This window comes from Pelophylax lessonae, assembly GCF_965119305.1.
Source record: "Pelophylax lessonae genome assembly, chromosome: 3".
Lineage (NCBI taxonomy): Eukaryota > Metazoa > Chordata > Amphibia > Anura > Ranidae > Pelophylax > Pelophylax lessonae.
Genome location: NC_138770.1, coordinates 643,952,346 through 643,968,470, shown reverse-complemented (window position 1 = coordinate 643,968,470; position 16,125 = coordinate 643,952,346). Strand labels below are relative to the sequence as shown.

The 16,125-nt window shown below is 41.1% G+C and overlaps 1 protein-coding gene across 1 annotated transcript in view; it reads right to left on the bottom strand.

Moving 5' to 3' along the window:
• The window catches only part of TTC7A (tetratricopeptide repeat domain 7A), a 596,795-nt gene that overhangs the window by 129,912 nt on the left and 450,758 nt on the right, over positions 1–16,125 (bottom strand). The window contains exon 18 of the mRNA XM_082252340.1: positions 1,626–1,760. Within this exon, the coding sequence (XP_082108466.1) occupies positions 1,626–1,760 (135 nt within the window). The remainder of the gene's footprint in view (positions 1–1,625; positions 1,761–16,125) is intronic.

Genomic DNA, 16,125 nt, shown 5'->3' with positions numbered 1-16,125 from the left:
CGCTATACAGGAAATATTATCCAGCTCTACTCCGCAGCTGCTTGCTTCCTCCACCGCTGGCTACATTCACAACACTGATAAGCTGACCCACCATCCCAGAGCAGAAGGTTGCTGGCCACCAGTTGGGCACCCCTGGTGTACAGTATTATCACTGATCACTTTATTAATGTCACTAGCGACATCAGTGTTCGTTAGTATCCCTCCCAGCCAGTGTCAGTTAGCGCCACTATAACCGTCATACTACCACCACCGTTACTAGTATAGTTTCTGTACAGATCAGTATTTTCATCACGATCAGTACAATACCAGTGTCCCCAATAGTATAGTGTCCCCAAAAACACAGTTTGGTTTTTACCAAAGACATGTAGCAGAATATATTTTCGTCTAAATTTATGAAGAACTTTGATTTTATTGGATATGTTTTATAACAGAAAGTAGAACACATTGTTTTCTTTTTTCAAAATTTTTTAGTTTAAATAATAAAAATAATAAAACCCAGTTGTGATCAGATGCAACCAAAAGAAAGCTCTATTTGTGGGGAAAAAACTGATATAAATTTAATTTGGGTACAGTGTTGCATGACCGCGCAATTGCCAGTTAAAGTAATACAGTGCTAAATAGCATAAAATGTCCTGCTCATGATGGGGTTAAAACCTTCTGGAGGTCAAGTGGTTAAAGACCGGTAAGTGACTGCAGCTCCCATACTTCCAGGTGGGTTGTCTTTTGCCCTACAATCCAATACCTGATTGAGCAGTAGTATTGAATATCTGATGGCAGCAACCATTCTCCAACTCCAAGGTCACATATTGGTTCCAAAACTGTACATATTAATTATTTTTAATTACAAAGGTTACAAAAATTGCAGATGTTGAATGATTGAAGCCATTGTGTGAAAGATACAACCTGGATCCAACTCTACATCCTAGCAAAACAGTTAAGAGTTAGGGTTGCCTATGCCAGGCATTAGGATATTTTCTTTAATTTTACAATGTGCACTCACTCACAGTGATCTCTGTACATTGCAGGGATTATAACAACCTTTGTGGCAGATTCCTACCTTTTTGTTATTCTTAAGAAAACCTTGTTTGGTCCTCTGTGCTAAGTGTGTCTAATGCGAGTGGTTTCATAATTATAAATCAGCTGTGCAGCTGCAGAGCACTAATGAGGAAAGCTGCTGGGCCTGCATCCCTTTAGACGTGTTTCTACTGGGAGTATCTCACCAAAAAATGAAATGTTTTTGTTGCAGAGGATGCCTGAAATCTGACTTGTTTCTTAGGCAGACTTCTGGGAATATTGGTGAGCCAATCACACAAGCAGGAAATGTGTGTGGGGGGGGGGGGCGCATTCTGTGTACAGAACAACTCAAAGTAGCCATATTGTTTTGCATTTTCAGTAAATGACAGCTGCTGCAGATTGAAAAGGAAAGGCCATTTTTAATAACATTCAATTACAATATGACTTGTGTCGCCATTGTATACAACATATTATTTATACTTTATTTGCTATCCCCCCCCCCCCCCCCCCAGGAAAGTGGAGTTACCTTTTAACAATACAGGTACAGCCTTACTGGCTGAGATAAGCCAATTTGCATTTCATCATATGTGTTTTAGCATCATGACACTCACCAGCCTGAAGCCATATCTGCTCGAGAGTGATCCATTGCTGCATGGGCCCCTGCTTCTGGGCACTGCTGTGCCTGGTTATCTCAGACATGGCCTGCTCCATGCGTGATGCTGCAATTGATGAGGCCCGCGGAGATCCTGTAAACACATAATTACAAATTCAACAGATAATATATACTTGGCTGCTGCTAACCAATAGTGGCTATCCAAGAGAACATAATTTAATGAATGCAAGGTACTTTACATTATAAATAAATAAACCGAATGGCATTCCATATTAATTATTGTAAGATCAACAGATCCTTAGAACTGAGATGCAGTCAATATTGTAATGCCAAGGCACAAAATCTGACCAGATTCTCTCATCCATACATTTGAGGTGGATGGGGAATCCTCCAACTGAGTCATTGTATTCTGACAGCAGGGAGACTAACCCCGGCATCAGAATACACAGATTATTTAAATTAGCTATAGCCCACAGCGCTGATCAAGAGGAAATTTTCCAGCAGGGCAGTTGTACAGAAGTCAATTGGTAGATTAACTTCTGCACAACCACAATGCCCATATATGGATCCAAATTTCGATATATGTATGGGCAGCTCAGGAGTTAGGGCCCCCAGCAATGATACAATGAATAATTTTATTTATTGTGATGATTAGTAGATATACAAATATATCCAAACATAATATCAACATTTCCTCGATCTACTGGACCTGATGGATCCTGTTCCCTCACAACTACTACAGTCACTCTCCTATTCTATCCTTTGCTCTCTAACTCACATCTTCAATCTCTCCCTATCTACTAGCAAGCACAGATTACTAAGTAATAGAAATGGGTAGGAACCGCGCTGGTGGAAAGATATACAAAAAGCGGCAATTTCAAGTGTGACCACACCCTACCAAAGTACATATATAAAAAAGTTGCGCTAAAAAGTTCAGTATGGTAACAAATAAATGTCCAAAAATAAATTCAAAAGTGAAATAGTGATGTGTAGAATCATGTGATGATTGTTCCTTGCCTCCAAATGGTAATATGCTTACCAGAAAGCTAAATAAATTATGCAGGGAATCCACAACAGAAATCCTGATGAACTTGACCACAAAGGGGATCGCCTGTTGAACTCCCAGAAGATAACATGTCAGATCACCAAGGTAATATACACAAACATAGTTAGTATCCAAATAAAGGCACCGATTGATGAATCAGGCATATACAGGTACTCCTTACCAGAATACAGATAAAGTGCTCATAAAGTCCAAAAATATTAATAGGAAAGATAATGGCCACCACTGATCATAACGCCTCTTACCAGACCTCTATTATATTGCGCATAAGTGAGCCCAGGCAATAAGCAGATGATTCACTGGCTCCACACAACTTCTTCAAAACGTCAGTCCCCGATGAGTAACACCGGCATAAAACAGAGAAGGGAACTCCATAGTGTAAATCCAAATAGCTTTATTAAAATATATAAAGTAAAACACTCACATGCAGGAAAATAACGGTATCGCATATAGGAAGCCGCCGGCCCGTCGGCTGTGCTCGTCCGCACTTCCTGGACGCTAAAGGAATGACGTCAGCACGCCGTGACCTTACGCGTTTCGTCACAGATGACGTTCTCCCTATCTACTAGCAAGCCCTCACTGGACCCCATCAACCTGAACAACTTAAGACCCATCTCTGCTCTCATTCACCTCTAACCTTTGAATGCTTAGTATACAACCATCTTAGCTTCTTCCTCACTGAAAACAACATTCTTGATCCCTTACAGTCTGGCTTTCACTCGCCGCACTCCACAAAAACTGCCCTACTATAACTCACTAATGATTTAACTGCTAAATCCAATGGCAACTACTCCATATTCTTACTACTAGACCTCTCTGCAACCTTTGATACTATTGACCACCCACTCCTCCTCAATAAACTCCACTGTCTTGGCCTCCAAGATTCTGCTCTGTCCTGGTTCTCCTTCTACCTATCACAGCGCTCCTTCAGTGTTACCTTTAACTCTGTCTCCTCCTCTCTACTTCCTCTTACTGTAGTAGCCCCCCAAGGCTCTATTCTTGGACCCTTTCGCTTCTCTTGCTACACCTCCTCTTTTGGTCACTTGATAATCTCCCACTGCTTCCAATACCACCTCTAAACCAAATCTTTCTAAAACTGAACTGAGAATATTCCCCAGCTCGTGCCCCCTCCATGAATTTTCCATAAAGATCAATAATGCAACTTTCAATCCCTCCCCTCATGCCAGGGTATTAGGTGTACTCCTAGACTCCGACCTGTGCTTTTGCCCCAAATCCAATAGCTATCAAAAGCTTGTAGACTTCACCTCCATAACATCTCCAAAAATCACCCCTTTAACTAATAAAGCAACTACGTTACTCATTCACTCCCTTGTTATCTCTCATCTTGACTATTGCAATTCCCTTCTCATAGGCCTAACTTTCCATAGGCTATCCCCTTTTCAATCTATCATAAATGCTGCTGCCAGGCTCATCTACCTTACCAACCACTTAGTGTCCACCACCCCTCTCTGCCAATCTCCACTGGCTTCCCATTGCCCAGTGAATTAAATTAAAAAAAAAAAAAAAAACTAACAGCATACAAAGTAATTTACATCTCTTCCCTGGGCTACATTACCAATCTTGTCTCCAAATATCACACCCAAACTGTCCTCTCTGCTCCTCCCAAGACCTCCTCCTGCTCTATAGCTCTCTTGTCTCCTCCTCCCATGCTCATCTCCAGGCCTCTCCCATCCTCTGCCACTCTCTACCTCAGTCCATTTGGCTATTTCCAACGCTGGCTGGTTTTAGGTGATCCCTGAAAAAACTCATCTCTTCAGGGATCGCCTATCACACCTCCAACTAGCTACATTTTTATCACTTCCATCAGCTCATCCCCTACAGTTGTAACTTTTTGTACCACTTGCCCCACCTAATTAGATTGTAAGCTCTTATGAGCAGGCCCTCCGACCCTCTTATATTTTAATGTATTGTAACTGTACTGTCTCCCTTTTTTATTGTAAAGCATTGGGCAAACTGTTAGTGCTATTTAAATACTAAATAATAATAATAAAAACTACAAATTCTAATTTCAAAAACACATAATAAAATGCAAGTCAACCAAAAAAGAAAACGCACGTTGACCATGACACTATACGCCTATATCTAAGGCTCCATTCATACCAATGCTTTTTTTCATGCTTTTTACAGAAATGCAAGACATTTTTTTATCATGGGTTTCTATTGAACACGTTCACATCAATGCATTTTTGTGCCTCTGCATTTTTGGAAAGGGTCAGGGACTTTTTTAAAAGCAAAACGGTGCTTTATTTCCCACTTTTTTTGGTTCAATAGACTTAATGGAGAAGCTGCAGAAAAGCATGCAGTGCTTTTTTACTGTGTTTTTACCGCAATTTTGCGCGATTTCCATTTTAAAATTTGCCTAACAACAAATTTTCAAAAAATAAAAAGCATAAAAAACGCAAAATGCAAATTGTGGTGAAAAAAAAGTGGAAAGCACAGCAAAGATCACTACAGAAATGCTCAAAAGCAACCTAGGTGTAAATCGAGCCTAAATGGGCCCTAGAAAGGGGTTTACAATATTGCTGTCCATAGTAACTCCTCATTATTATTATTATTTCAGGTACTTGTATAGCTCTAAGAACAAAGAAGGTACACAGCTCAAATAGGGAATATATCAAGAAAAATCCCCAAAGGGATATAGCTAGAAATTAGTGCTAGACGATGTGTATTAAATTAAAAGTGCAATGGTGCAAGAAGTGCAACATTGCAATAAGCATAAAGTGCTTCAAAGACCAATGCCATAAGCCATGATTGCAATTGGTAAAAACTCCAAAAAGTGCATACGTGTAACTAAAATAAATAAATAAATCAATAACCCAAATAGTTCAATTCAATAAAATAAGCAAGTTGCCAGTGAAAGAAATCCCATACAATGAACAAATAATGATATATATGAAACGTATGAATTATGCAAGCAAACTAGTGAAAAGTGCAATGTGCTTAAATGCTCCTTATTAACAAGCAAGTTACCAGTGTAAAATTGCAATTAATAAATATTAAATACAATAAATAAATATATAAGTCCCAAGCAAAATATAGCCCTTTATACAAGTGTGCAGTGAAAAGTGCACTGTGCTTAGGTGCTCCTTATTCCTTTCAAGTGACAATCCGTACCAAAATAAGGTGCAAATGATGCAAAGATCACCTTGTATAGTACTTGTATAGCGCTGTCAATTTACGCAGCGCTTTACATATACATTGTACATTCACATCAGTCCCTACCCTCAAGGATGTAACTATTATTTTACAGGATTTATATAGTGCCAACAGTTTGTGCAGCACTTTACATTATAAATGGACTCAGTAAAGTTACAATACAATTCAATACAAAAGAGTAAGGAAGACCCTGCCCCTGAGAGCTTACAATCTAATATCATATGTAACAGCTAAGGATCATGTAGCAATCTGTAACCGTATGGAAATTTACTGTAGCCAGGAACAGACCACCAACCATAATGAGAGATTTCCACCTGCTATAAATCCCTGCTACACAGTGGCGTACCAATGGGGGGGGCGGGGGTGCGGCCCGCCCCGGGTGCCACTCACTGGGGGGTGTCAGCCGGTGTGTCCAGAGTCAGACAGATCCCGCAGTGTGAAGGCAGCTGCAGTGGCTGGCAGCTCCTTCAATCCGTGCTGCTAGTGGGGGGCGGAGCCACGGCGGGAATAAGGGGGCGGAGCCGCGGCGGGAATAAGGGGGCGGAGCCGCGGCGGGAATAAGGGGCGGAGCCTCGGCGGGAAGAAGGTGAGTGCCCATTGCAAAAGTGTGTGCTGGATAGGAGGGGGATGGGGCTGCTACATATAGAGGAATTCATCTTTCTCTATTCTTCCTGCAGCTTCCTGCTGAATAACTGATTCTCCTCCTCTCCCTCCTGCAGGAAGAATAGGGAAAGATCAATTCATCTATATGCAGCTGCCCCATCCCCCTCCTATACAACTTCTTTTGCTGGCCCCCCAAAGTTCTTAACCTCATCCAGTGCTCCTAATCCCTCCCTCAGTGCTTTTAGCCCCTCTCCCCCCAGTGCACTAGACCCCCCCTGTTCTTTAGCCCCCCCCAATGCTCTTCAACTCCCCACAGTGCTTTCTCCCTCCCCCCTAAGTGCTCCCCGTCCCCCCAGTGCTCTCCACCCCCCTGATTTTCCCTGCTCGCCCCCCAAGTGCTCCCCGTCCCCCCAGTGCTCTCCACCCCCCTGATTTTCCCTGCTCGCCCCCCCCCCCCAAGTGCTCCCCGTCCCCCCAGTGCTCTCCACCCCCCTGATTTTCCCTGCTCGCCCCCCCCCCCCAAGTGCTCCCCGTCCCCCCAGTGCTCTCCACCCCCCTGATTTTCCCTGCTCGCCCCCCAAGTGCTCCCCGTCCCCCCAGTGCTCTCCACCCCCCTGATTTTCCCTGCTCGCCCCCCCCCCCCAAGTGCTCCCCGTCCCCCCAGTGCTCTCCACCCCCCTGATTTTCCCTGCTCGCCCCCCCAAGTACTCCCTGTCCCCCCAGTGCTCTCCACCCCCCTGATTTTCCCTGCTCGCCCCCCCCCCCAAGTGCTCCCTGTCCCCCCAGTGCTCTCCACCCCCTGCACCTTCCAACCCCCCTACAATGCTTTCCAAACCCTCTCTTAATTCTCTCCAGTTCCCCCCCCCCCCCCACCGTGCCCTTCAGCACCTCCAGTGCTCTCTGATTCGTCTGTGCTTCGTCTGTGCTCTCCGGCCCCCCTAGTGCTCTTCTATCTTCTATCATGTCCTCTGAGCATCTACTGTATCATGTCTGCAGTCTCTGACCATCTCCTGTATCATGTCCTCAGTCTCTGACCATCTCCTGTATCATGTCTGTAGTCTCTGACCATCTCCTGTATCATGTCCTCAGTCTCTGACCATCTCCTGTATCATGTCTGTAGTTTCTGATCATCTCCTGTATCACGTCTGTAGTCTCTGAATATCTCCTTTAGCAAGTCTCCAATCTCTTACTCAAACTTAAACACATTGCAAATTTTAGCTATCTATCTATGCTGAGGGTAGGACTGTGCAGGGGAGGCAGAGAGTGCAAAAGGGGAATTGTGATTAGAGAGACGGAGGGCAGACTGCAAGGGGCACTGTGATGGGGGGCTGTGAAATTTGTGCAAAAAATATTCTTGAAAACATTACATTTTTTGTGGGTGTTTTTACATTTTAAAGTCGGGGGGGGGGGGGGGTGCCAGATATAGGATCCGCCCCGGGTGCCAAATGCTCTAGGTACGCCACTGCTGCTACAAAATATCTAATCTAAAGCCCCGTACACACGTACCGATGGTCGGCTTACAAATGTTCCTCTTTTCTCCCCGGGATGTCGGTGTCTGCTGAAAAGTGCAAAGACAGCACAAGGACAGCACAAGAATTTTGTCCACCGACTGCAGAAGTGATGTCATGTAATGGTTAACTTTCCCTGTGTTTTCTATTTTCTGAGCATGCCCAGTCTTGCAAATCTGCGGTCTGTCGGCCGAATTGTGTACTGACAGGCGAACAATCGTCCGTTCTGGTGTCGGCATACAAATATTTTCATGTTTGCAAGAAAGACTTTTGTCCGCGGATTGTGCGCAGACATCTGTCGGAGGCACCATACTAACACGCGTACAATCGGCAGATCCTTCGTCCACCGACGTTTGTATGCCGACGATCGGTACGTGTGTACGGGCCTTAAGAGCAAAATGTGAGAGGCTGTTATAAAATCTGCCGGTTTAGTCTGAATAAACCTGCGTCTTCTTTCTTTCCGCGTTCTAAATATCTGTAATGCTATTGTACCTAAATATTGCATTAACAAGAATTCTCCTTCCAGCTCTGCTGAGAGCCTTCAGCACAGAACACGTGGGAAGAGCTGAAAGCCAGCAATTTAACCTACCTACCGAGCCACGATCGCAGTGAGCAGCTGGGTTAGCAGCTGTTAATCTGATAAACACCGCTACCATTTAATTCAATGCAAACTTCTGACCTTTGCATGCATTCGGTTTGCTTTAGATTTACTAAAAGGAAATATAACACAACAAAAAGACACACAGAGATGAACAGTACAGTCTTGTTTATGTTCTTTTCCTGGCCTTTAACAGATTTTTTCTGATTTTCCTTTTGTATTTTTATATTTAACTTCTTTTTTTTTCCAGTTGGGAGATGGCCTTTTTTATTTAAAGTGGTTCTAAAGGCTGACGTTTTTTTTTTTTTTTTTACCCTAATGCATTAATTGCATTAAAGTGGAACTTCACTCTCCCAATCAACATTGATTATTTTTAATCCTCATGCTGATAGCATTAGTAAATAGATAGGAAAGTAAATCTTATTTAGTTTTAATTTTTTTTTTTTTTTTTTTACATTTCTTCAGTTACTTACTGGTTTTCATGGCTAGGCAAATTATGTTATACGTCCCGGAGTCTTCAGGAGGGGAGAAGAGGAGGAGGGGTTTTCTCAGCTAAGCACAATCTCCTGCATGCATACTTAAGTTAAGGGCAGGAAGTAAATGCTACATGAATCGTTTGCCATTACTTAAAGTGGAGTTCCGGCCTCAAATACCTTTTTTAACTAAAAATACCCCTATAATACTAATCCATCGCCCTTTACAGAACCGCTATTCTCATACTTACAAGGTGTATAGTATTAGATTTTAGTCAAAATCTTACTTTTAAAAATGCTGTCTGAGCGCGGCCATCTTGGATGTGGGCATTTGAAGCCGCAGTGTAATCTGTTGTGTCCTTCTTCCTGATTCCAGGGAGTGTTCTGGGAGTTCTTCCTGATTCCAGCCTCCTGGGAGTGATGACAAACAGCTCCCAGTATGCAATGCAAAGGCGGAAGTGATGTCGTTGGCCGCGGCCACGGAGGGGGGAGAAGGAGGAAGTACAATCAAAAATGCCCTGAAAATAAGGTAAGGGACCCCCGAAAAAATTGAAAATGTCCAATTGTTGATCAGCATAGCGAGCACTCCAGTAATTAACTAAAGTTGCAAAATAGGCCGGAACTCTGCTTTAAGATGAGCATAGCCAGAAATCCTAGGGGTAGTTTTTCAAAGAGATTTCTCACCAAAATAAAGCATAGAGACATGGATGGATGGGGCAGATTATTTGTGTGACAGTACCCACTGTCACTGGGAATGAAAGACAGACAATATGCTAATATCATCAGCTCAACCACCTGTCTTCCAGACACCGTTGAATATGCTGATGTACTCATCTGTTATCTACAATAGGTTCTGTATTTACACCTATTGTTTGTGTATTGTATTGCAGGAGCTCAAGGACGGCCGTCTGCTACTTAATTGCCTCAGGTTGATTGAATCACTGTCACCTATTAGTTGCTGAGTGGAAATATACTGTTTTTGTTGGTTGTTCTTTAGATATGTTAATTCCGTTTCTGTAAACAATTTCATCTGCATAGGATAATGTAATCAGGCAACCCCTGACCTGTGTGTAATAATTTGATCAGAAGGGGGATGTGCTTGTGTGTGTATAAATTGAGTGTGAAACTGTTCAATAAAGGAGCAGGTTCCTTAACTTGTACATGCTAAGTTGTCGGCTAGCTTTGTATGGTGGTGGCTAGGATTTGATATCTATATTCATGACTGCAAGGAAGCCATATACTGACAGAAGTCCACAAGTACAGTGTGGGCCGGGGGTTCCGTTACAATTTGTAATCCTCATGCTGCTAGCATTAGTAACTAGATAGGAAAGTATATTATATTTACTTTTTTTAAACTTTATTTTTTATTTTTACATTTCTTCATTTACTTCCTGGTTTCCTTGCCTAGGCAAATGATGTTATACATCCCAGGAGTCTTCAGGAGGGGAGGAGAGGAGGAAGGGTTTTCTCAGCTAAGCACACTCTCCTGCATGCATACTTGAGTTAATTACCGGAAGTAAATGCTACATGAATCATTTGCCCTTACTTAAGATGGCCACGGCCAGAAATCCTAGGGGTAGTTTTCAAAGAGATTTCTCACCAAAATAAAGCATGGAGACATGGATGGATGGGGCAGATTATTTTTAATCCTAAGGCTGCTAGTATTAGTAAATAGATTGTAAAGTATATCTTATTTACTTGTGTTAAACTTTTTTTTTTACATTTCTTTAGTTACTTCCTGGTTTTCATGCCTAGGTAAATGATGTCATTCATCCCAGGAGTCTTCAGGAGGGGAGGAGAAGAGGAGGCGTTTTCTAAGCTAAGCACAATCTCCTGCATGCATACTTGAGTTAAGGGCAGGAAGTAAATGCTACATGAATCGTTTGCCATTACTTAAGATGGCCACGGCCAGAAATCCTAGGGGTAGTTTTTCAAAGAGATTTCTCACCAAAATAAAGCATGGATGGATGGGGGAGTTTTCTTTGAATATTAAAAATAAATTAAATAGAGTTTTTGGTTAGTGGTGCTCAGATACAGTGAAGATCTGCTTTAAAGTGGCTGAAAACCTTAGATATAAAATATGAACAAAGCTAGACATGTAAAGTGATGAAAAAGGATGCGCTAACCCCTAAAGTAAATAGGCAGCACCTAGAACTCCTTGAACATAAGGAGAAAAAGAAAATGGTGAAAATAAAACAGTGCGCTCAATAGAATGTACATAAACAATAATGATGGGTGAAAGGATGATCATAATCAAAACATGTGTAAAGTAGGTACTAAAGTCACTCTCAATAATAACACACTTTAAAAAGGTGAACACTGAAAAGTGCCAAAAGAGTGAAATGCAAAAAAATATTCCAATCCCAGTTGACGCCTTCTGAGGGGAAACACGTTGGGTGGAGCAGCTGCATCGTCACCATGCATGGTCCGCACTGCAAGCGGCCTTGCACATCTTTCTATGCCGGTCTATGCCGTTTTTCATCTTCATCAATGTAAGTGCACTTTATCTATTCAATGAAAGATTTTTTAAGGTAATGCACTTTCTTTCATCCGCATGAGAATAGTGGACCACCGTATATGCATATGAAGCTCCCTGATCCATGGATGACCATTAGCGAAGGGGAATCTAACATTTGTTGAGGCCGGTCTAATCCTTAAAGGCAGGATCATTACAGGCTTTTTGAGAATAACTTTTTGGTAAGCAGCCATCCATTTTCTGATTTTGGTCACGCGGGGGGTCACATGCAGTACTGGGCATCGCAGATCATATGAATTCACACAAAGGGAAGGAATTGTCGGTGGAACTTCACACTGAAGACTTTATATCACAATAATCACTAGAGACTTATGTGCATTTATTTATTTTTTTGCATGTCAATCTTTTGGCACTATTCAGTGCTCACCTTTTTAAAGTGTGTTAATTATTGATAGTCACTTTAGAACCTAATTTACACATGTTTTGATTATGATCATCCTTTCACCCATCATTATTGTTTATGTACATTAATTTATTGAGCGCACTAGTTTATTTTCACCAAAGCTAGACATGTGCATGATGAAAATGTTGTTTAGTTTAGATGTGTTAATCTAGTTATATTTGGCTGATTCGTTCAATTCCTATTCGAGATTTGTATTCCGAATACCTTCTATGTATTTTTTGAATTTTCTTCAAATTTCCTGTATTTTTTTTTATTTGTAACGTTCAAATCGATAAATCTTGAATCGATCGAACCGAAAATTTTAGATTTTTTTTTTTCTATTTAAATGCGGCTGTCGAGTAACCAAACGTGATTGGTATTAATACACATTGATTTTGCTTGTATTAATAATACGTTTATTCAAAATATGAAAAGTGTTCTAATTAATAAAAGTAATATCTTACTTTCAACGTTTTACTATGTACAATACTGTGCAGAAGTTTTAGCTAACTGAGAAAAAATAATGTCAAGTACAAATGCTTTTAAATATTTATATTTTACTGGTTTCTTTTTATCAATTTTACACTTGCAAAGTGAACGAACAAAAGAAAAATCTTTATTAAATGATTAAAATTACTCTCTAAATCACCTTTGAATTAGCAAAAACAGCATTATTTCAAAATGGTACACTAATAACACACACAGCCTTTGATTTCAACAATATGTTTACAGTTCAAATTCAAATGGAATTCGATGTAAAATTGGAGTCAAATTTCAATTAAAATTTCGGGAATTCTGACAAATTCTGTTTAGTTATTAAGAGAATTCTGTAGAAATCATCTGTACTGTAATTCCTGGATTCGGATATATCCAAATCTCCAAATAACAAAAAACGTGTCCGAATATTTATTCGGAGCGAAACGAACCGCACGTGACTAAACAAAGCATATCCCTGTATAGTGTGTACTCGTCTCAAGCTGTCTGCTGCTTGGTTCCTCTGCTATCAGCATGAATCACTTCTGACAAGTTTTCCTGACTCCAAGAGAAAAAAGGTGACAGGGGAGGAGCTCTAGCTGATTAACAGCCTTAGCTCTGTTCCTGTGTGCTATGTGAAGGAGGTGTGTCTCTTCCCTCCAATCAGCTCCCAGACCTCTCCTCATTGAGCTCTGCAGAGTGTAACTTCAGCTCTCTGCTCCCTCTCTTGTGATCGCTAAGACAAGCTTATCTATTCTGCCATTTGAATGGATGTAGAGAAGAGAAAACTGAAGATAAACAAGTACAACTTTTGTAGGAGGATTTGTTTGATCTCTAGGTATCACCTGAGGCAGTCACTTCACTGGGTATAAGTAAGGGTTTACAACCACTTTAAGGTAAAAAATCTTCTGACTGCAGCTCTTCACCAGCATAGCCAAAACAGGACGTGAGAGTAAATCCCTCCAAAGTGAGGAAATAACTGGTTGCCATCAGAACTAGTGTCCCCATTAGAAGATATCCCCTCTATTGCTGTTTTGAAATTTTCTTTTACTTTCACCTTTAGTGGTAAATAGGACAAATAAAGCAGATGAATCTCCATAACAGGTACAGCAATAAAAACCCGAAAGGGGTTCTAATCCCTCTCCACTTTCAGTGGAGATACTAAAATAAAAAATGTGCATTTAGTTTTACATTTAACAGAAGCTGTCATTTTCTAAATCTCTCAAATCTGAATGTGCAGCCTAATGTACAAATCCTCACAAAAAAAGAGGCCTGCACCATTTCTAGCAATGTAGCAAACCACAGTGAATTGTAATGTTGGCATGTGTTGTGATGCTGTAAACGATGATTACCCCTTGGTGTTGGGACTTTAAGTGCTGGTTCACACTAGGGCGACCTGTGAGGCGACCTGGTCGCCTCACAGGTCGCCTCCCATAGGGAAGCTACGGACCCGTTCTAATAGGAGCGACACAAGTCGCTCCGACCTAGAAAAAGGGTCCGGAGCTTCTTTGGGGCGACCAGGAGGCGACCGCCATAGACTTCAATGTTATGAAGTCCGTGGCGGCCGCTCCGAGGTCGCGGCGCGCTGCTCGCACCGCGACCTCGGAGGTCGCCACCTAAAGTAGCGTCGCGGTAGTGTGAACCGGCGCTTAAGGCACATACTATTAGATCAAAACAAATAGAAAATATATTTAAATAAAACAAAATATTTAATAATGAAAAAAATAGGTATAATGGTTACATATACAAATAGAGATACAAAAAATACACTCGATAAATAGCAATGTGGATACTTGGATACTCTGCCAGTGCCCCCCCCCCCCCCCCAAATTATTACATTTTATTTTTACATACTGTCACCAGTCACCAGTCAGTGTCCATGATCACCAACACATCAGTTCTATGATGACATTGTACTGCACTGGTGAAATGAGATCCGTCAGCATATCAAGGTTGATGGATTTTCATACATATATTCCATAGTTTGTATAACTTTCCTACAGACTAATATAAACTGATTTGGGTTATTTTCACTGAAGAAATGTACCAGAATACAGTTTGGCTTAAATTTATGAAGAAAGATTTATTTGCAAAAATTTTTAACAGAAACAAAGAGAAACGCCTTTTCGGTCTTTTTTCATTTAGTTAGCAAAAAATAAAAATCCCAGTGGTGATAAAAATACCACCAAAATAAAGCTCTATTTTTTTGAAAAAAATGATTTTAAAATGATTATATAATCTATAATCCTACCACTTTAGAAAACTCTGGTCGGACATATCTGGAGTACTCTATCCAGTTCTGGTCACCGATCCTCAGAAAGGATGTGCTGGAACTGGAGAGAGTCCAAAGAAGGGCAACTAAGCTAGTTAGGGGATTGGAGGACCTAAATTTTGAGGAGTGTTTACAAGCGCTCAATTTATTCTCCCTGGAGAAGGGACGCCTGAGAGGGGACATAATAGCAATTTACAAATACCTCAACGGTGATCTCAGCATAGAAAAAAAACGATTCAGTCGTAAGGAGTGCAAGAGGACACGAGGCCATTTAATGCAATTAGAGGAGAAGCGCTTTAACCTCAGGCTAGGCAAAGTGTTTTTTTTACAGTAAGGGCAATAAGATTGTGGAACTCTCTTCAACAAGTGGTAGTATCTGCGGGAAATATGGCTACTTTTAAAAGACTCTTGGACGTACATTTCCAAGATCAAAACATTCAGGGGTATGGGAAATTAATACGTCCACACACACCTACACAGGTTGAACTGGATGGACTGTTGTCTTTATTCAACCTCAACTACTATGTAACTATGTAACCATATTAAAATGTCATATGGATAAAGTGTAGCATGACTGCACAATTGTCATTCAAAGTGTGACAGCGATGAAAGCTGAAAATTGGCCTGCGCAGGAAGGGGATGAAAGTGACCGGTATTAGGGTGGTAAGAGAGATTAGAACATGTAATTTGTTATTGCAGTCTGTGCCCCGTCAGGTAGATTTGCCCTCTCAATTTGTCCTGTGTATCATTATCACCGAAAGTGAAAGAAAATCCTAAATTTTGGGTTGTCACCAAAACAGGAGGAGAGGGGAAATATTCCAAAGGAGATATTAATTCTGGAGAAAAGCAGGGATTCCCTTACTTTGCAGGGATTTCCTCTCACTTCCTTTTTTTTTTTGGCAACGGAAGAGGAAGCGAAGTGAAATCTCCACCATGGGACGCAGATAACATAGAAAAAAGTGACAGGGGTTATAACCCTCCCATATTCAAAATTGATTTTTTTTTTTTTTCACGAGGGTTTACATATACTTTCAAATATAGCTCCATCCTGGGGCAAATGCCCTTGATTCCGCTTCAACAATACAACCCAGATTGCCACAAAATGAGTTCTTGTTTAAAAAAAATATATAAAATGCCAAGAATAGAAAAATCTTATTCTGCAAATCACGAAGGAACTTCTCCTTGTGTAAGTCATTCTTTGAAAGTCTTCTGTTCAATATAACATTCTTTTTAATTACAGGAAGCATTAAATTAGAAATATGAAATGTAATGTTGAAATATTTGTGTCAAGGTTATTCCTGAACGCCATTACCATGCACTAGGACAAATTATACAGGACACGCTACACTCAGGAGCATTTACTAAGCTGACATCATACATGCTCATGCAATAAAGTGCCATTATCAGCGATC